Source organism: Engraulis encrasicolus, chromosome 23, assembly GCF_034702125.1.
Source record: "Engraulis encrasicolus isolate BLACKSEA-1 chromosome 23, IST_EnEncr_1.0, whole genome shotgun sequence".
Classification (NCBI taxonomy): Eukaryota; Metazoa; Chordata; class Actinopteri; order Clupeiformes; family Engraulidae; genus Engraulis; species Engraulis encrasicolus.
In genome coordinates this window covers 17,967,541-17,989,636 of record NC_085879.1, presented here as the reverse complement: position 1 = coordinate 17,989,636, position 22,096 = coordinate 17,967,541, and the positions used below count along the sequence as shown (strand labels likewise).

General features: G+C 42.5%; 1 protein-coding gene across 1 annotated transcript in view; it reads right to left on the bottom strand.

The window, feature by feature from the left end:
* Positions 1–22,096, bottom strand: part of mcf2a (MCF.2 cell line derived transforming sequence a) — a 70,598-nt gene that overhangs the window by 17,001 nt on the left and 31,501 nt on the right. Inside the window, exons 9-20 of the mRNA XM_063190689.1 lie at positions 13,065–13,179; positions 12,468–12,587; positions 10,223–10,414; positions 9,484–9,675; positions 7,409–7,580; positions 4,161–4,231; positions 3,757–3,842; positions 3,574–3,640; positions 2,945–3,060; positions 1,597–1,666; positions 1,037–1,129; positions 456–548 (exon numbers count right to left, since the gene is read on the bottom strand). Of these exons, the coding sequence (XP_063046759.1) occupies positions 456–548; positions 1,037–1,129; positions 1,597–1,666; positions 2,945–3,060; positions 3,574–3,640; positions 3,757–3,842; positions 4,161–4,231; positions 7,409–7,580; positions 9,484–9,675; positions 10,223–10,414; positions 12,468–12,587; positions 13,065–13,179 (1,387 nt within the window). The remainder of the gene's footprint in view (positions 1–455; positions 549–1,036; positions 1,130–1,596; positions 1,667–2,944; positions 3,061–3,573; positions 3,641–3,756; positions 3,843–4,160; positions 4,232–7,408; positions 7,581–9,483; positions 9,676–10,222; positions 10,415–12,467; positions 12,588–13,064; positions 13,180–22,096) is intronic.

The window sequence follows — 22,096 nt, the reverse complement described above, 5'->3', positions numbered from 1 at the left end:
TCAGAGAGGAGGTATTTTTGATCTGGCATCTGCATAGTATACTGCAGTAGTCATGGCATTGTTGACCTTAATTTGCTTGGTGAGTCACTGCACTGGCAGCAGGTAAGAGTAGCATAACAGTAAGGTATCCTCAGCGCTCCTGTTCTTCACTATGTGTCACAGAGAGGATGAGTTCTAAGTGAGGAGGAGGGTCACTAGAGCAAGTCAGATGTGATTATATATATATATATTTTTAATCTTTTTGTATTTTATTTATAGCCAAGGAGGGATGGTAATGTTGAAACGTTACAAAACGCAAACTGCACATCTGAGATGCTCCAGTGACTCTTCTTCTCACTTTGGAGGATGACTTATTCTGTTAAAACATGGCCTCCATCATACATTTGCTGTTACCGGAATGGCAATGATCATGTTGTAATGTATTACCAAGTAGTATTTGTACTATTATTGCTGACCTTGAGCAGCAGCTGGTACTTGGTGAGGCGCTGCACTGGCTTCAGCAGGTAGGAGTCCAGACCCAGTTTGTGCTCTAGTTTCCTCTGGCACTCCTGGTAAAAGAAACACAAACATATAAGACACACACACACACACACACACACACACACACACACACACACACACACACACACACGCACGCACACACACACACACACGCACACACACACACAGGCAGACACGCACACACAGACACACAGGGAGAGAGAGAGATAGAGATAGATAGAGAGAGAGAGAGAGAGAGAGAGAGAGAGAGAGAGAGAGAGAGAGAGAGAGAGAGCAAAGCAAGACTTTCAACAAAGAGAAACTAAAATAGGAATACAGACGTGGGAATACTGTATGTGCATCTACAGTATCTAGCTGTGAGTGGAATGTGCTATAAGAGGAGTGTTTTGCGAATCAAGATACAAAAATACTCAATCAATGGCTGTGAATGAGTATGAAAACATACACTAAAGGCTATGAAAGACCACACAACACACTTCCCTCAAGGTGATATAAACAAAATTACTGTAACTATTACTAAGTATAAGCGACTGACCTGAAAGAAGGCGCAATCGGAGAACTGTCTCCACACAGAGTCCGAACGGGGCTTGTTCTGACAGTAGCGCTCATAGACTTGGAAATGCTCCTTCTGCAAGCACACATACACAGATGGATATATACATGAATGGCAAATACAGGACAGACACACACGCATATCCACACACACATACGCACACACGCATACACATAGGCAAACACGCACATATGCACAAACGCATGGTGCACACAGTCTAGCATGTTTTTACACATACACACAGGTGGGTATACTGTATAATAATGGACATTTTTTATAATAATAATAATAATTGTATTTGTATAGCACTGTATCATACAAGGGATGCAACTCAAAGTGCTTAACAAATGAGAAAAAAATAACATAATTGTTAGAGGTGGATTTAAAAGGTGAGAAAGAGAGGAGAGGGTGAGGAAAAACTCCCTTTCGCTTGAATCATAGTTTGTAGGGGGGGAAAAAAGCTCATATGCACATATGCATGCACGCACGGCACACACCCAAGCACGTACACAGACGCCCAGAGGGAAGTTGTAGTTGCTCACCCGCTCCAGAAAGCAGGCCCCCACCGCCTCGGGAGTCTCCAGACAGCTCTCCAGATCCTGCAGAAACATCCTGCAGAGAAAGGATCAGCATTAGCTGCAATACTCACACAAGCACGCATGCACACATACGCATGCCGTGCGCACCTACACACACGCATGCACACACGTACACACACACACACACACACGTACGTACACACACACACACACACACACACTTACACACACCCACTTGCACACGTACACACATACACACACATACACACATACACACATGCACACACTTACACACACACGCACACTCATGCGCATATACTCCCACACGTACGCGTACATGCACGCATACGCGCACACACAAACACACACACACACACACACACACACACACACACACACACACACACACACACACACACACACACACACACACACACACACACACACACACACACACACACACACACACACACACACACACACACTGCTGCCAATGACTTAATCCAATCCTAAGTTGACTGACCCAATGCCATTTAATGTCATTAAAGGAAGAAAATAGACATGATTGCTTCCAATTTAGTTACTTTGCCCTCCTCGGGGACCAAGACGAACGCAACAGACGTGTTCATTTAGGCAATCACCCAACAGGCTCTTTGATGCTGTGCAATGTCCTTGCTAGGGATAGCGTACCTGGGGGAATGAGGTTTTAGTAGTAGCACGCGTCAGGGTGGTGAAACCACAGCTAATGCCACTGCTGTATGGATACATTTTTGTTTTTGTTTATAGTGAATTATATAAAAAGCATATTAATTACAGCACATTAATGACCAATTACTGATTAATTCATGGGCATTAGCTGTGGTTGTACCACCTAACGTCTGAGCCCCAACAAAGATGTCATTGAACGGTAACGCTTTAGAATAAGGTTCTTCTAATAAGCATTTATAGTCACTAGTAAGCAGCTAGTAATACCCTTACAAGTGCCCAATAACATGCTTATTAACTTTGTTAATATGCTTATTAACGTTATTAACATCTGATGAGTAACTTAATTTCAGTAAAAGCATGAAAATCGGTATACATGGCAGCCATCTTGATTATTTTTTTTTCGTGACGCCTCCATATCTAGTATTAGTCAGCATATCAAGATGGATATGTGTACCGATGTAAATAATAAGACCTTATAAAATAAACCACTATAAACACATAATAAGCAGCTTATTATGTTAACAAGTTAATAAGCATGTTATTGGACACTTGTAAGGGTATTACTACCTGCTTACTAGTGACTATAAATGCTTATTAGAAGAACCTTATTCTAAAGCGTTACCCATTGACCCTCCTCTCTTACCTGCTGTGGAAGTTGTAGATGTCGGGCATGTTTCCAAACAGGACGTCCCTCTTGTTGCGGAGGCTGGGAGGCAGGAGGAGGGACATGGAGGGGTTGTCCATCTCCGCTCTGTAACCCTGAGCAGCATCACAGACCCCGTCCACATTAGTGTGAGGATACACATGAAAACGCATAATAATGTATCCGCTTACACCTCCCGTCCACACTAACACATCAAATTCGAGCACATCAAAAATGGTAGTGTGGAGGATCCAGACAGTTTTAACCACTGATACATCTTCATCACAGTAATACCCAACATAATAACTACTCAAGATTATAGTCTGAACATCCATCAGTACTGTAATCAAAGGTCAGGAAAGTAATGGCCATTTACATGGCATAATACAAAATCAGAAAGTCTGGAGCTCGCACTAAAAAAAAAGACTTAAGAAGAGATGCCCAAATAAAGTGGGTTTACATGGCATACAATACGTACTGTATTATCCTCTTGATACATCACACATATGCAATTTAATAATGCATGGAGATTTCATTTAATTATTACAATTACAATATATAATTCCAATCCACAACACACGGTGCGTTTCAGTCTTCATACATGGACACAAGAAAACATCATTTCTCACCAGTAACACAGCCAGCAGCTCTTCCACATAGATCCTCTCCGTCTCAATCAGCTCTCTCATCACATGTCTATTCCAACACACATACAAACACACATAAATGTAATGTACGTAACACAAAATGTCAAAATGTAATGACTGATATATAATGAATTCAATGACTGTGCAGTTATCCTGTCACCTCACCTCTTCAGCATATCTGGGCTGTCGTCTCCCTCGCCACGGTAAGACAGACAGCTACGATTCTCTTGGTAATCATGCATCACCTCAATCTAATAACCAACCAAACAAAACAATAAAACACATTTCAATGCATAAACTAACCATATTATATAACTATCTTTATATTTTAAAGACAAAATACAGAACAAAATGTGTACCCATTCTTGCTCCAATTCATTCATTGAAATTCATTCAGTCAACAAATGAGGATAAAATATAATTCTTTGATATATTCTTTGCTGTTAGGTTTTAAATGCAGGTCTACATGTGTCATCTTGCAGATCATTACAGCGTAGTATAAAAAATAAGCACAAATCATTTGAAAGACACTTTCAAAGTCAAGTAATGAGGTCAGTTTGAGACGTCACCTTTCGAGAGTTGGGGCTTTTTCTGGATCCCCTCTTGCCGGGTAGGGAGAGGTCAAAGGTGAACTTCAAGTCTGCTTGAAAACGAAAACACACACACACACACGCACACGCACACACATACGCACACACACACACAAGAGAAGCTCTCGTAAGTACAGTTCTGGAAAAAAAAACGCACAAGAGATCAAAGCCATTCTTTTGATGTGAGGCTGTTAAGAGCGATGGTTGACAGGAGACAATAATGAATTCACGACCTTCACGTGCCCTTGCCGTTACAAAGAAACGCTAACCACCCCATCACCGCGACCTCAATTTGACCTTAGTGTTCCTCAATCTTGACCTTAATTTGACCTGTGTTGGGAGATGGGCTTTAAGGGGGGAGTGCTGTGGTACTGATAACGTATGTCGGCGGAATGAAAGAGCTCCAAGGCCTCTGATCATGCTTCATCTCATACTTGGATCTGATTTGATTGGCAAGCCGCTTTTGATTGTGTCCTCTCCATCTCTCTCTCTCTCTCTCTCTCTCTCTCTCTCTCTCTCTCTATCCCTCTGGTTCATCCTTCCATCTTCTTCTCTCTCTCTCTCTCTCTGTCTCTGTCTCTCTCTCTCTCTCTCTCTCTCTCTCTCTCTCACCCTTGTCCATCTTTCATCCAACTGTCACTCACTCTGCCATTCTATCTTTCATCCTCTTCTCTTTCTCTCCTGTTTTCCCATCTTCCATTTTGTCTTTCACCCTTTATCATCATCCATTACCCCATCTCTCTCTCTCTCTCTCTCTCTCTCTCTCTCTCTCTCTCTCTCTCTCTCTCTCTCTCTCTCTCTCTCTCATAGAACACCACAAAGTGTCAGTCTACCCCATCACTGTAATCACACCCAACATGTGTTCTCTTGATCTTCCCCTCTTAAAAGGACAAGGCTCCTTCGCTTCCGAGCAAAAAAGCAAAAAGCAAAAAAAAGAAAAAACAAGAGACAGAGAAGAAGAAGAAAAAGAAGAGTGTCAGGGGTCTTCATGAAAATATCTCCTCCACCCTGCTTTTCTCATTATGCTCCCGTCTTTAAATGGAAAGACTATGGTGTTGGTGACGGTGGGGGTGGTGGGTAGGGATTCTACCCTACGAAATAATTCACCCATATAAAGCAACATAAATGGGGGTGCGACTTTGTGATCACCCCCCTACACACACACACACACACACACACACACACACACACACACACACACACACACACACACACACACACACACACACACACACACACACACACACACACACACACACTAATTAGGGCTATACCCTATGCGTGTGCCTTTGTTCTATGTTTCAGAGCGGTGGCGCAGGATCAAAGGGGACTTTAATGTACAGTATGGCACTGCCATATAGCCCCTCACCCGACACACACACACACACACACACACACACACACACACACACACACACACACACACACACACACACACACACACACACACACACACACACACACACACACACACACACAAGAATGACACATTAAAGATGGTAACCTCTTTAATCCCATCATTCACACACATGCTGTACGTGCATACACACACACACAAGGAAAGACACACACATTTGCACACAATATCGACTTACATACAACCACCATTTTATGATTTCACACACAAAGCAGAAACACACCATATATACAACACACACACACATACACACACACACACAGACACACCATCCCGGGGGAGTCTGGTGGGGCGATTCCGAGCAATTGATTAGCGGTGAGGTTGAGGGTGATGCAGAGGGCACAGATGTAAGAGGTAAAACTGTGTGTGTGTGTGTGTGTGTGTGTGTGTGTGTGTGTGTGTGTGTGTGTGTGTGTGTGTGTGTGTGTGTGTGTGTGTGTGTGTGTGTGTGTGTGTGTGTGTGTGTGTGTGTGTGTGTGTGTGTGTGTGTGTTAATGGGATTGTTTTTTTCCCCTCTAGGCCTTAGCTCAAAGCATAGCATAGGATGGCGTAGGTAACAGATGATGATGGGGTAGTCGCTTGCATTGCTTTGTGCTATACATGTGCAGCAGCTATAGGCTTTGTTATGTGTTGAAGCCCTGATGACTTCATTACAGCATTAGGAGTTTCTGTGTGTGTGTGTGTGTGTGTGTGTGTGTGTGTGTGTGTGTGTGTGTGTGTGTGTGTGTGTGTGTGTGTGTGTGTGTGTGTGTGTGTGTGTGTGTGTGTGTGTGTGTGTGTGTGTGTGTGATCAATTATTTAACATAAAGGGATGGAGAAGAAAGCATGCATACAACATATACGTATATACCTGTACACAGATGCAAAAGGTACCAAAAGCACATACCACACATGTGCAAAAACACAAACACAGCATAAACAGATCAAATCATAACAAGCAGGCACACACACACACACACACACAAATAAAAAACACAAAAAACACACACAAACACGTTTAATTGAAAGGTATGCGCCATCAAAAAAACTGGAGGGTAATGTAAAAGAATAGAATATAGCGTGCCACTCTCCATCATCAGCACGTGCAGTAGACATCTTCATGACTGGTTTCAACTGGATTGAAACCACATGAAAGCGCAAATTCCAAATTCCTTTTTTTAGCGTGTCTGATCTCCAAACTTCAAAGAGGGGAGAGAGGAGGAGGAGGTGGGGGTATGGTTCGGGATGGGAATGGATGGTGCTGCCATGGTAGATGCCTCAAACGAGAGAGGGTGTGTGTGTGTATGTGTGTGTGTGTGTGCCATAGAGGATGCTGTAGATGCCTGAAATGAATGACTGTATGTGTTTGTGTGTGTGTGTGTGTGTGTGTGTGGGGTGGGGGGGTCCAAGTGATTGAGTGTGTGTATGTGCGTGCGTGTGTGCGTGTGTGTGTGTGTTTGTGCCAAAGAGGATGCTGTGATGTATGAAATAGCTGGTTGCATCTTTTAATATCAATGGTGGTGCACTGTTGCTGGGCTGTTTACGATTGCTACCTGTCTTTGATTGTATGTGCTTTATCGTGAAGTGTGTGTGTGTATGTGTGTGCGTGCGTGCGTGTGTGTGTGCTTTTACCATTTTACCATTTTTGGGCAGAAGATGGGAGATTAGCAGTGTGAGATGTGTTTGGCCCGTGGTGCCACCTGCTGTGTGTGTGTGTGTGTGTGTGTGTGTGTGTGTGTGTGTGTGTGTGTGTGTGTGTGTGTGTGTGTGTGTGTGTGTGTGTGTGTGCGTGCGTGCGTGCGTGCGTGCGTGCGTATGTGTGTGCATTTACCATGTTTGGGGGAGAAGATGGGTGATTTGCAGCGTGGCGTGTGATCGGGCCGAGGGGCCACCAGCTGTATGGGCCTCACGTGCTTATCAGCCATCTTCCTCAGGCACGCCACCCGGCTGTCAATCATGCCCTGAACCGTAGTCTGCTTCTCAAACGCCTTCACAATCAGAGCCTGAGGAGAGGAGAGTAGGGGTAGAGCAGAGTAGAGTAGTGTGGAAGTAGTGTAGAGTATAGTAGAGTAGAGTAGAGTAGAGTAGAGTAGAGTAGAGTAGAGTAGAGTAGAGTAGAGTAGAGTAGAGCGGAGTAGAGCAGAGTAGGGTAGAGTAGAGTAGAGTAGAGTAGAGTAGAGTAGAGCAGAGCAGACATAGTCAATTAGCAGGCTGTGAACCATGCCCTGAACTGTCTGCTTCTCAAACGTCTTCACTATGAGAGCCTGAGTAGAGTAGAGTAGAATAGAGTAGAGTAGAGTAGAGCCAAATAGAGTAGAGTAGAAATAGTCAATTATCATGGTGTCATTCCCTGAACTGCTGTCAGCTTCTCATATGTCTTCACTACGAGATCCAGACGAGACAAGAATAGAGCAGTGTAGAGTATAGTAGAATAGGGTAGAGGAGAAATAGAGTAGAGTAGAAATAGTGAATTAAAATGATAGGCCTACATAACATGCTGTCAATCATTCTCTACACTGCTTCTCAAACGTCTTCACTATCTGATTCTATTAGAGTGACTCAATTTAAATTTAAAAGAGTGCCCATGTATGCAGGAAAATAAAATTGTTTTTATTTAGGGAGACAAAATAATTGTTAATGTAAGCCTATTTCATACTGACGAACCAAGGATCTGTACAATAGGAGCCAAATTGTTTCCTCTTCTTGAGTCAATTATGATACAAATTAATAAATGGGAACCATTTCCATCACCTTTTGATTGACATTTTGCAAATGGCTTTTGTCATGAATTTGCAATACAGCTATAACATTTCTTTCATCTTTAAAATGTGAAATTAAACAAGGTCAGGGGTTAATTAGTCCGCACGGCAGGCGACGTAAACGTTTGCGACAGTAAATTAATGAGGCTGTTGTAAACAACTCGAGGGTGTCCGTCTGGGTGAGTGAGACGTCTTAATTATAATAACCCCTGACGACTGATTTAATCAGCCCAGAAAATACAATCAAGCACCATGTTGATACAATTACATTTAGGACCTGATGTCACATGCTGGCTATAGCTATTATACAATGAATATAATTACACAACATGACGGATAAAAAATGAGCCGACCCCCCACGTTACCATCCCCACCTCCATCTACATCTTATTGAGGATACTAACCATTATTTTCTTTCTTTTTATTAAGTACTGTATATTAAACTGACTCTGTGTATGAAATTCACAATACAAATGAATTTGACAAAGCTTTTATAATATATTGGCACCATTGACCCTGGTATTTTTGTTATCGTATAGTATAGTATAGTATAGTATAGTATAGTATAGTATAGTATAGTATAGTATAGTATAGTATAGTATAGTATAGTATAGTATAGTATAATACTATACTATACTATACTATACTATACTATACTATACTATACTATACTATACTATACTATACTATACTATACTATACTATACGATAATACTATAATAGTATAGTATAGTATAGTATAGTATAGTATAGTATAGTATAGAATATAGTATAATATAGTTTAATATAGTATAACAGTATATATTTGGGATACACAGAGTCTTGCTCAGGGTTAACCATCCCCAGCTGTACATTTATAACGTGACATTATATTATGTATAACATTCTGAAACTTATATTAGTCAAAGCATAGAGAGTATGATCTACATCACATTACATTTAGGTATAATGAATGAAAGAAATGACATCACAATTTCTTTTTAAAAATCTAGTTTGATAACTGACTCTGGATCAGTCTGTAACTGCAGTGTCGGGTTAAGCATAGCCACAACCATACAGTATGCTATAATATACATTGAACACATTGTAATTGGTTAAAGGCAACTGAAAAAATCCACAACTGGCTCCAGATCAGTGTGTACTGCACCTGTAGTGGCGGGGTGAGCACAGTTTCGTACTCCATGGAGAGGACGTCTGCTCCTGTGCCGAGGAGAGCTGGCGCCCCCTCCTGGAACTTCTCGATATCGCGCAGCGCCGCCTGGGCCCCCTCTTTAGACTGGAACCTATCCACCTGCTGATTGGCCAGCAAGTAGGCTCCCTCGTCACACCAGCGCTGGGCCTAATGACGGGTTGGATAAGATTAAGTAACCGATTAAGACCTTGTCATTACCATTTTGGTGACAATAAGGTTATAACAGAGACACTGCGCTACAGGGTTAAATTACACTATTGGAAATACCTTTGGTATAGTTGGTTGGGGAAAAAAAAAGAATGTATTTTTTACCAAGAATGTGATTTTTTTGCAGGTATATAAATAGCTGTGCTGGGCCTTTGGCATGGTGGACTAAATAAAATGACACTATTGATAACTACTGTATGTTAAGGCACTACTGTATGTTATAGATTTAAAAATACACATGTGCATGAAGGCCAACTGTGAAAATCTGTGTGTGCGTTTGTCATGAGCCATAAATGTGATATTGTAAGAGTGCATTTGTGTGCGTGTGTGTGCCTGTGTGTACGTTGTGCGTGTGTGTGTGTGCGTGTGTGTTTGACGTAAGCCATGAATGTGAGATTGCAAGTGTGCATGTGTGTGCATGTGTGCCTGTGTGTCTGTGAGATTATGAGTGTGTATGTACAGTATATGTGTGCGTGCGTCCCCTCACCTCCTCCAGTCGTTGCTGCAGGGTCTGCATGTGTGTGAGCGCGTCCCTCTTGGCCCGGAGCGCGTTGTTGAGCGTGTCACAGTGGTGCCGCAGCTCGTTGCAGCGCTGCACGATCAGGGCCATGGCATAGTGGTGGTTGGTGGCCAACTGGTGCCCATGCAGAATCAAAAGCTGCGCCTTGCCCATCTCCTCCTGGTCATCAATATTAGAGGATTTAATGTACAAAATTCACACACATATGAATACATATACCGAACCAGTGCACACACACAGACACATGCACGCACGCACGCACGCACGGGCACACACACACACACACACACACACACACACACACACACACACACACACACACACACACACACACACACACACACACACACCTTGCCCATATCTTCCTCTTAACGAGGAAATGTCAACATTAGGGCTATTTTAATAAGGATGCCCAAAAACACATACACTGGCACACACATACTTCATAAATGCCAACATGCCAACCCACACACACTTACATGTTCAAAGGCCCACTTAATACAAGCCCTCATGAAAAGACAAATACACCATCCAAGCCTTTAAAGAGCATCAGGGGGATTATACTCACACCAACACACACACACACACACACACACACACACACACACACACACACACACACACACACACACACACACACACACACACACACACACACACACACACACACGTTAACAAACACACACCAACATACGCACATAAACCCATACTCACACAAGCCTACACACAGTCATCTTATCAGTATGTTACGAAGGACAATAGAGGATACACTGTGAACACACACAGTACAGTATCTGGAGTGTGCAGATATGATCAGAGCCAGTGTTGCCAACAGGCAGACTAGGCAGCTGCCTAGGGCCCCCATCAAATCAGCCCTCTGTGGGGGCCTCTGTCGTGCCGAAAAGCGACACGAGTGCCCTCATTGAAACCAATGACCAATTTTTCAGATATTTTGTACTCATTTTTGCAGACAAATCCGACACAATTTAAGATGGAAAGCCTATCAATAAAGCATCTGCATTCCTTCTAGAAGTATTACAAAGAGCTGGTTACAATTTCAGCATTATTGCCATAAAAGAATCGAATAATTGTCATAACAAATGTTACGATTTCATTCAAATAGCTCATATTAAGTGGAGGACGAGTAATATTTCATAAGCATATTTTTAGTTCATAAATTATGTAATTCATTCTGCAAAAATTTGTATAATTTCCTCTCCAAAAATGTCATTGGTTTCAATGAGCACTCGTGTTCTGGCAGGGACTCGCTTTTCGGCACAACACCTCAACCGTCAGCCCCTCCATGGTAAATACCAGTAAAAAAACATTCAAAAGGGCCCCATGTCTCTAGTTTGCCTAGGGCCCCTAAATGAGCAGAACCGCTGGTGCATATGGTCCTGGCCAGCTTCTTCAGAGGTTAGGTTTGTGCCGATATTGTAGCCCCGATTCCAGCTAATCAGCCCTCACAGACGCCAATTAAGCTAATCGTCCTTTGATCTGCATATCACAGCATGGTGGATTAGATTAAGGCTAAACCCGAACAAACGCCTACATTCGAAAGTGCTCCAAGGGGTATCAGAGCTGAACATGTGTCTTGATATTGACACCAAATGACAAACATGTGGCGATAAAGTGTTTTTGCGTGTGCCAAGGTACATGTGTTTGTACACTCGTGTGAAAGTGACTCTTGCGTCATGAGAGGGGAATCACACAAACGTGTTCCCTTTAATCAACTGTATGTGAAACGTTTAATTGAATACATGTGTGACACGGGCACGCTTGAATGATAATAGGCCTTAGTTAAAAGGGCTTTGGACCTGGACTTACAAGCATGTGAGAAGTCTGAATTGTGCTATAGCACATGTGAAGTGGCAGATCTGTGCATGCTAAGTGACTGACATGTTGTTTAGTAAATATAATGTTAAGTGACTGACCTTGAAAACACTGACACATGAAAAAATATGAAAACGCTGGAACTTTGGAGCATGTGAAGTGACTGACCTATGCCCTATGATGCCAATGGCCTGTATATGTACATGTCAAGTGACTGAGGGGTGGTTTTACACATGTGAACCAAAGATATACGTCTCTTCCTGTATTCTGTGTGAACTCTGTTATTATACACATATGAAACAAAGATACTATGTTACATTTTGCTTCTCTTCTTAAACTCTGCTTTAGTGGCTGACCTATAACATAGGAAGTGACTGACCTGTGCTTTGGTGTCAAGGGTGTCCAGGTCTCTGAGTGCCTGCTCAGTCTGGCCCAGCGTCTCCCCTGAGCTGCTCACCTCTCGCTCCTGAGACGACAGCTTCACCAGCAAACACTCCATCTGGGGGGGCAGACAGGACATGGCATAATCAAGACACAGAAATGATAGCACCATAACGCACGCCGGCTCACCCAGTGGAACACTGTAGTAGTCATTGAATTGTACCAAAGTACACCGATACTACGACCTAACACAAGGCTTTAAGTAATGCACTACGACTTGGTAACTTGGTAACACTGAATATTAACGGGTTAAAATATTCAGGGTAGTCAAATGAGCTAAGCTCTACATTTGAAGAAGACTTCAAGGCCTCCAAAAATAAAATTCAGTTGGGTGGATAAAATAATTAATTATTTTGCTGTACGAAATGTTATTATAATTGTTTTGTCTATTCACACCTATTCACTTGATAATGATGCACTTTTAGATTCAACTACAAGACTATGATTGAGTGCTTTTAAGACAGTTTATAGGCGCTTGTGTGATTAACTGTCTGCATCAGTGTGAGCATCGTCTCTAGGTGCTTTCCAGCTTTACCTCCCGGAAGTTGCTCTCGTATCGGAGGAGCTGTAGGTACTGCTGCAGCTTCAGATGGTGCTTGTCGAAAAAGCCATCAAACGCCAGCTCCATGTCCCTCAGCTGGGCCAGCAGCCTAGTGAGATAAACAGAACAGAATAAACTAGACTGCATTTCCACAGAGAAAACGCTATTAGTATGCTTGTGGCTCATGCAGACACGCGCACTGCTACCCTACACATGCACAAACACAGGGTACAGAGAGAGAGATTTGTGTGTGTGTGTGTGTGTGTGTGTGTGTGTGTGTGTGTGTGTGTGTGTGTGTGTGTGTGTGTGTGTGTGTGTGTGTGTGTGTGTGTACACCCGGTCGACAATGTGAAAGTGTGTCGACCTCTGGGTTTGTAAGACTTGCATTTTTTAATTCCTCACACTTTTTTGCACCAATAAACCTTTTGGGCGCGACCACATAAATAAAACCGTCTCGTCTCTGGGACTACATGTAGTTGACGAGGTGGCATGTTCGTGTCTCCGAGGGGGACGAACCGTGCCGGAACACCTCCGTCAAACACGCATTGTTCTACAGTAGGCCATTTTCCTCCAGTGCAACCGATGGAGGCATGGCGATCCATATCCGTCTTGAGGGGTAGACCCACATGATGTCTGTGGGTAGACCACATGACAGACAGGCAACGCAACCGACTTGTGATTAAACGAAAATGGGTTGACGTGTCCTAGTGGTGACTTAAAGGGACACTGTGCAGGAAATGGTCAAAAAAGGTACCTCCCCAGGTGAAAAAGTGGTTCAATTTAGTACAATAAAAGCACAACTGAAGTGTACTTAGCATGTTAAAAGCGCACTCACACTTTTTGTGCTAAGAAAAAGTATGTTTACAATATGCTTATTTAAAGTGTACTTAAAATTAGATGTAATTAAGTTGCTCTCAAAGAAAGTACACTTTGCGAACCATACATAAAGTGCACTTAGAAGATGTTTGGCTAAAGTGTATTTAGAGGAGTATACTAATAGTGTTCTAATAGTGAACTTACTAAAAGTGTATTTTTTAATAACATATTGCAATTGCACTTTTTTTAAGTGCACTTTGATTATACTTCACCCAAGTGACTTCGAAGTGTGATTTTCTATAGTGCGCTTTAAAGTAAATCACTTTAACATATTGGAAGTATACTTTTTCTAAGTGCACCATGATTGTGCTTCATCCAAATATATTCAAAGTGTGCTTACACAAAGTGCATTTACCCATCATGCATCATCATGCATGTACCATCATGTAATGCACTTCTTGGAGCTCAATTTCTCAAACAGAAAGCCATTGACCTCTAAGGAATATCTTTGGTTTGCATGAAAATATTACTCATTGTTATATTCTGCGTTTATTGTAGGAGTTTTAAAATTTTAAAGTGGTACACAAAAAATGACCATGTTCCCACCGTCATTATGATGGTCACGTATATGTTCTGGTATATATAGGCTCACACTTCCCATGACATCATGGTGAGAGGTAAGTTGGAACTAGTTGTTCAAACAAAGAATCAAGGGTCACCATTAGTGATCAATTCAAATGATCAATTGCAGGAAGATGGAAGAAGAATGAAATAAAGTGATATGTGTATCTGAAATCTCTGTAACAATGCAATGATTGTAAATATCAGACGTGCGAGGCGTGCATACTGTGACATGTGGCTATGTGTAATGTACAAGCTCTGAGGACCAGCATGGATTGTACTATTACATTTATATTATTTCATGTACTTGGGAGTGTACTGTAAATATACTTCAAGCATACCTGTTATATATTTACAATACTTAATATGATATACTTTTTACAGACTTAAAATATTCCAATGTAGTCCAAAGAAGCATGAAGTTAATATACTTTTATTGTACTTCTAGTAACAATAAAATGTTATAGAAGTGTACTTGAGCACACTATTAATGCCATACGAATGCATGAAAAGCGTGTTTGGAGCATACTTTCAAAAGTATGCTTGTAGTGCACTTAAAGTTGTCCAAAAGCGGTGCCAATTTAGCATCCTCAGTGTGCTGCAAGTGTGCTGAAGTACTGCTTTAGTAGTGCTTCAGCGCACTAATAGTGCAATGAAGCGCACTTTAAATCGCCGAAAATAGTACACTTTGTACTAAGTACGGTCAAAAAAAGTACACTTTAAGTATATGGGTTTTTCACCTGGGTCAACTATGCTTCTCATTTAAACTGGGTTGCCTATTGCCAAATTTGATCTTTTCATAAAAGTTTACTAAGTAATAAACTAATATTTTCTAGTATGGACCAAGTACATCATTTTTGCAGCTAAAAATGGCTATATCTGGAAATTCAAAATGGCAGACCATGGAGAAGATCCCCCTTTGCATGTATGAAAAGAAAAAAAAATCCAGTCATAATGAACATTTAAAATTTGATGGTGGTGGTACGAATTCATAAAAAAGGTAACATTAATGAATGGGTAGTATGAATTCTGGAAATAAACAACTAAAAATCTCACACAGTGTACCTTTAAAAACGAAGTTGCGTCAAGAACAACACAACAGTAGCCTACATTTTAACAGGACAGGAGAAGATAAAGACACACCATGAATGCGCACTATGAGCTGTGCTCAAGTCGGCTTAGGTTGCATGAACACATTTAGAATGGGAGGGCACATTTTTATTGAGACATGTTGGGTTTTGTTGCCACTTGCCAGGGCTCTGCATTCCCGTTGCCAAGATTTATTGTGGTAATGTGTGATGACACTACTCATTGGTAACCAACAGCAGAAAGCTAGAGGTCAGCACACACGTTCTTATTCCATCACGAGTCGGCTACTGTTGGGTGTCATCACCAGTCTAAATAAATATGGTTTATTTAATTATTTATTTGCAACCTTCCCCATTCAGAGACAATACAGAATCTAGTAAAACCCAGGGGGAGACCCCAACGTGATGTCATATAATCGCATTCTATCTAAGAATTTTGGCCAACCTGCAACCCCACCTTTAAGCATTTCTCCATGCCAATGAATGGATGACGTCTGGAGTTACCACAGCAAATTGAGCAAATCGAGCTACACATGACATGTTGGATTTTCGAACTGCCGCCTGCCCATCGCCGCAGCTTTGTATAGTTGGCATGGAGAAATGCAAAAAAGTTTTTTGCCTCGTTGGCATGGAGAGATGCGGGAGTTTTGAAAAAATGCATTGAGGCTGGAAACGTAAATGTTAGCACCAAGGTTTGTTGTGGTAACGTGTGATGCCACTACTCATTGGCATGGAGATAGAATTTGAACGTTTACACCATGTCGCTAATATTTGTGGAGAGCGCATTTCATCGACAGTCGAAGCATTCCCGTCGCCAAGATGTACGAGGGATGGATAACCCATTCTCTCTGCGTTTTCATATGGATATGGGTAGCCCATTCTCTCTGCGTTTTCACCAATCCCTATGGTTTACATTCAACGTTGTTGGGGCTCCGGGCAAGAGCGGGTTTTTTTCTTTTACCCAAACGCACCGGTTCTATGGCCAAAGTTTCGGGACCGGGTAGGTAGCGTTTAAAATCATGCTCGCACAGTTCTACAGTAGGCATTTTTTCTCCAATACTAGCGATGGAGGGGTGGCGATCCATATGTCCGTCTTTAGGGGTAGACATCACATGACAGACGGGGAACGCAACCGACTCGTGATTAAATGCGAAAATGGGTTGACGTGTAGAACTAGTTGTGGCTTGTTGCATCAAGAATAACACAACAGTGCATTTTAACAGGACATGTTGGATTCTTGAACTGATGGTGTGCGTAGGCCAATGGCGACTGCCGACCATCACCAATGTTTATTTTGGTAACATGGTTGTAATTGAGAAATGAAAAGATCAAATAAGACACGCCATGAATACACGCTGTTAGCTGTCGGCTGAGGTTGCATGACATTTTTTAAGAAAGAAATTGACAACGGGATTTTTTTATTGAGACATAGTTATGGTGAGTTTGTTGCCGGGGCTCTGCATTCCCCTTGCCAACATTTGTTGTGATAGTGCGTGAGGCCACTACCAACAGCAGAAGGCTGGGCCATCATCACTGGAGAAAAATGGTCAGAGCGCACGATTTTTAAAAGCTGTCCATACAGCCCCGGCAACGTTTGGATGTTTAACCTACCAGTGGATTGGTGAAAAAGCAGAGAATTTGTTCACCCTCGACGTGGTGTATTATTTCAAAAATATCTTAGCATTTCTCCATGCCAATGAATGATGACGTCTGGTGTTACCACAGCAAATTGAGCAAAATGACTTACTGGACTGCATGCTGGATTTTCGAACTTCCCATCGCCACTGCCTAGTTGGCATGGAGAAATGCAAAACAGTTTTGAAAAAACACATCAATGCTGGAAATAACTCCAAGGTTTGTTGTGGTTACATGTGCATGTGATGTCACTATTGGCATGGAGAATATTTTCAAAGAATACACCATGTCGCTATTTTTTAGCTTGAGGCAATCTCTGAGAGCGCATTTCATCGACAGTCGAAGCATTCCTGTTCACATTCAACTTATTTGGGGGCCCAGGCAAGCAGCGCTGAAAGATGAGCGTTTTTAAAAGCGACAAATATGGTAGAGGGAAACAGGTGGGCGCAATATCTGTGTTTTCACCAATCGCATTTGTGCTACATCCACCCAACGTTGTCGTGGCTGAACAATATGCATTGAAACCCGTGCGCACAGCCATTTTTTGTTGCTGATGGAGCAGTCGCGGCCCATGTCCCCTTGACGTGACAGACTGATGACACAACGCAGTTGCCTACAACACCTGATGGAATAGGAAAATATCTGCTGACCCAGCCCTTTCATGTTGGTTAAAAACATCTGATTTCATTAAGAACAAACAAAATGTTGGATATTCGAACCGAGGCCGTAAGTTGGCCTGCCTGTCGCCAAAGCTTTGCCTCGTTGGCATGGAGAATTGCAACAACAAAAAAGTTTTGAAAAAATACATAGAGGGTGGAAATGTACTTTTAGCACCAAGATTTGTTATGGTAACATGATGTCACTAGTCATTGGCATGGAGCTAGAATGTTTTGAAAAGAACACAGCAAGTAGGCCTATAGTTGATAGGCAATCTGTGGGAGCGCATTTCATCAAGAGCCGAAGCATGAGAGCGGGTAAAGAAGGGCATAGGCCTACATAAGCTCCTTCTCACACTGCACGAGGGAATGTAAAGATTTAAAAGTTCACATCTCACGACTCATATCCTCACACTATACGAGCCGTCAGCCGGATGCGAGCAGAATGCTCCCACTGTGCCACGTGGAAGGCGCGTTTCCCCAGTCTGCAGAGGAGGGAACATGCGCACCTGAGGTGGAGATGAGGCGCTCAAGAGCGAATCGCGCTGCCCTATCAATTTGTACATGTGTAGTGTCAAATCGGGTCGTAGCACTGCTTTAACTGTGCGATTTACTCACGAGGGACGACCAGGATTTCAAGCAGTTTTGATTTTCTTGCGACCCTACGATTGCGCGATCGCGAGGTGAAAACGCTTGTCGTTACCCCATGTACACTGCACGATGCAAGACTCACGAATGACCTCCGACTGAGCAAAATCGGGCAAAAAGTTGCACATTGTAAACCCGGTTTAAGAGGGAATATGGGTAGCGTGTAATCTCTGCGTTTTCACCAATCTCATTGGTTTTACATCCAACGTTAAGGCCCTCGGGCAAGAAGCGTTTAAATATGGAATAAATATGGCCAATATGGAAATCATCTAACCCCTCTCCTCATCGTGCGCTCTGCCATTTTTCTCCAATGATGGGGCAGTTACGGTCCATGTCCACTCGAATTGACAGATATTGGTGACAACAAAGCAGGAGCCTACTTGTGATGAAATAAGAATATGTCTGCTGAAACAGCCCTCTACTGTTGGCTAAAAAAATCTAGTTGCGTGAAGAGCAATCAGCACATGAGTGCATGTCGTGACTTGCTGGCGCTGTAAGTGGGCCTGCCCGTCGCCAAAGCTTCACCTCGTTGGCATGGAGAAATGCAAAAACAAGTTTTGAAAAAATACATCGAGGCTGGAAACGTTTTAGCACCAAGGTTTGTTGTGGTAACGTGTGATGTCACTACTCATTGGCATGGAGCTAGAATTTGAAAGATTACACCATGTCGCTAATATTTGCAGAGAGCGCATTTCATCGAGAGCCGAAGCATTCCCGTCGCCAAAATTTAGGAGGGAATCGGTGGATAGCGCGTAATCTCTGCGTTTTCACCAATCGCGTTGGTTTTAGTTGGGTGGGTGAGGGGTTCTATTGTAAACAATGAATTCGAACTTTTGCCCAGCACTTTGTCGGAGCCTATGTGCGGAAGCCCTTATTCTCCAGTGCTGTGCATGCTCCAGTGGTTAAAAAACGAAGTTGCGTCAAGAACAACACAACAGTGCATTTTTAACAGGACGTTTTGGATTTTTAACCGAGGCTGTGCGTAGGCCTATGCAGGGCCGGTTCTGGCTTATTTGGCGCCCTAGGCGAGTTTGAGTTCTGGCGCCCCCCCCACCCCCCTCTTTTTTATACCTTACAGAACACAAGAGTAATACCGGTAGTAAGCTTAACTAAATAGCATCAAGAACAATAACTGTTTTGCATCAAATGGATTTCTGGTTCTTTTGGACAGCCGACCAACACATCAGATTGAGTCGCATGAAAGTACCTTCACTGTGTGGTGTCTTGGATGTAATGGTGGTGGTGCCCCCAACCCCAGATGAGAGGGAGGTTATCAATGTGTTTGAATTATAAAATGGAATTGAAATGCCAGGAGAGTGGTACAGTACATTTGCATGTCAAATGCATGTGTAGACAATAGGCCTACCAAGGAGGTCTGCATTGATAGCCTATCTACACTACCTACAGCATCAGAAAGCATGGCAGCATAACAATTTTATTAAGCTACACATTTGTGCTGTCTATGATTCCAAACCAATTTCATTTCTGTACTGGAAATAGTGGTGCATTTGTGAGTAGGAGAATGAGAAGGGGGCTATCTATGTGTTTGAACCGGAGGGACAGGGTGAGAGAAAGGGAGAAAAGCTGTCACGCTTTTGAATTTCATAATATACAAAATATAGTAAATAGCCTCACTTGTCTGCAATACTACATCACTCAGCATGAAAATATGCTGTGCATGGTTCTCTTACATGATTAATGTAGGCCTATATGTCATTCTGGTCTGGAAACAATGTTTTTTTTTAAGCTTACAACAAGCAGGTAATTCATTCAAGTGGATGGAAGGAGATATGGCAGCTAAACTTGTTTTAAACATGGCACCAGTCTTACTTTACATTGCTGGTCAACCTAAGCAAGTATTATGATGTCAGGTGGGTGTTAGTGAGTAGGCTACTAACAGCTACTTTACTGGATTTCATTGCTTGGCATACTTGGCTAATGTTAGCATGCTAACTAGCGATTTCTCAGATCAAAAGCAAAGCTCTTTTTCCCTCTAATTCCAAACAGTAGCCTCATAACTATTAGGCTTTACATTACCACAAACGGTTGCTGATTAAACCACATACTTCCAAAACACCCTCTGCAACTCCTGCATCATGCAATGACTGGTTTAATGAGAACATAACAATTCTCCACCCAGCAGAACAGCATTGCTGTTCGTGCTTGCCCTCTGTCTCTCGAATGAGTCTCCAAATTCAAAATAGATCGACGCTGTCACTCGTCCCGCCCCCTTTCTCAGGACTGTCTGTTTATTGGTTCACAGACTTCCCAGAGACAGTTGAAAGCGATATTACTATTGGCTGAGGGGCGCTTTGCCGTGAGGAGCGCTTTCGCCACGCTTTGTTGATTGCGACTTCATAAAAAAACCTCCATATCGCAAAATTACGCATCGGAGAGCGCCATTTCGGCGCTCCTTCTTCACATTGCGCTCTAGGCGACCGCCTAGCCGGCCTATGCTTATAACCGGCCCTGGGCCTATGACGACTGCCGACGCTCCGGCTCGACTGTCACCAATGTTTATTTCGGTAACAGCATCGTTGGGATAGAGAACTGCGAGAGCAAATAGGGGATAACTATGGCTCGATAAGACACGCTATGAATGTGCGTTATGAGCTGCGCGTAAATCGGCTGATGTATGTTGCATGACATTTTGGAGAAAGAACAAATTGACACAAAGTTGGGAGCATTTTAGAGAGACATACAGTCCCAGGAAAAAGTTTGTACACCCTTTGAAATTTCTTACCTTTATGGTAAATTTCAAAGGGTGTACAAACTTTTTCCTGGGACTGTAATCGTGTTGGGTTATGTTGCCAAGGCTCTGCATTCGCGTTGTTGTGGTAACGTGTGATGCCACTACTCTTTGGTAACTCATTGGCCCTTGATTTGTCGTGATAAGAGCAGACGTCATCATTCATTGGCATGGAGAAATGCTAGAATATTTTGAAAGAATACACCACGTCGACAAATGTGGTAGAGTGAAACCGGTGCGCGCAATATCTGCGTTTTCAAGTCAAGTCAAGTCAAGTCAAGTCAAGTAGGTTTTATTGTCAATTTCTTTACATGCACTGGTCATACAAAGAATTTGAAATTACATTTCTTGCTTTCCCATACAGACATAGACTAATCTAGGTAAGGACATAGACAGTATAGACATAGACAGTACTTATACATGGACTTAAGACAGTGTGGACATAGACAGTGCTCATACAGACATTTAAAGTGCAAGACTGGACAACAGAAGACTTGTAGAGGACATACATTAAGAGGTATTGTTGTGCTTTTGTGCTTTTCCTAAAAAAGTCCTTTATAGCGTTCTGACATGGTAATAGTAGCATTTTGAAGAAAAAAAAAGTATATATATTAAAAAGGTCTGTCAAGTACACCAGCAGCAGTGTGTGTGTGTGTGTGTGTGTGTGTGTGTGTGTGTGTGTGTGTGTGTGTGTGTGTGTGGTGTGTATGTGTTTAGTGCAGGTAGAAGGTGCGGTGTGCGTCTGTGTGTGTGTTCGTGTGTCTGTGTGTGTGTGTGTGTCAGTGTGTTTATGTTTGGGTTTAGTGCAGAAAG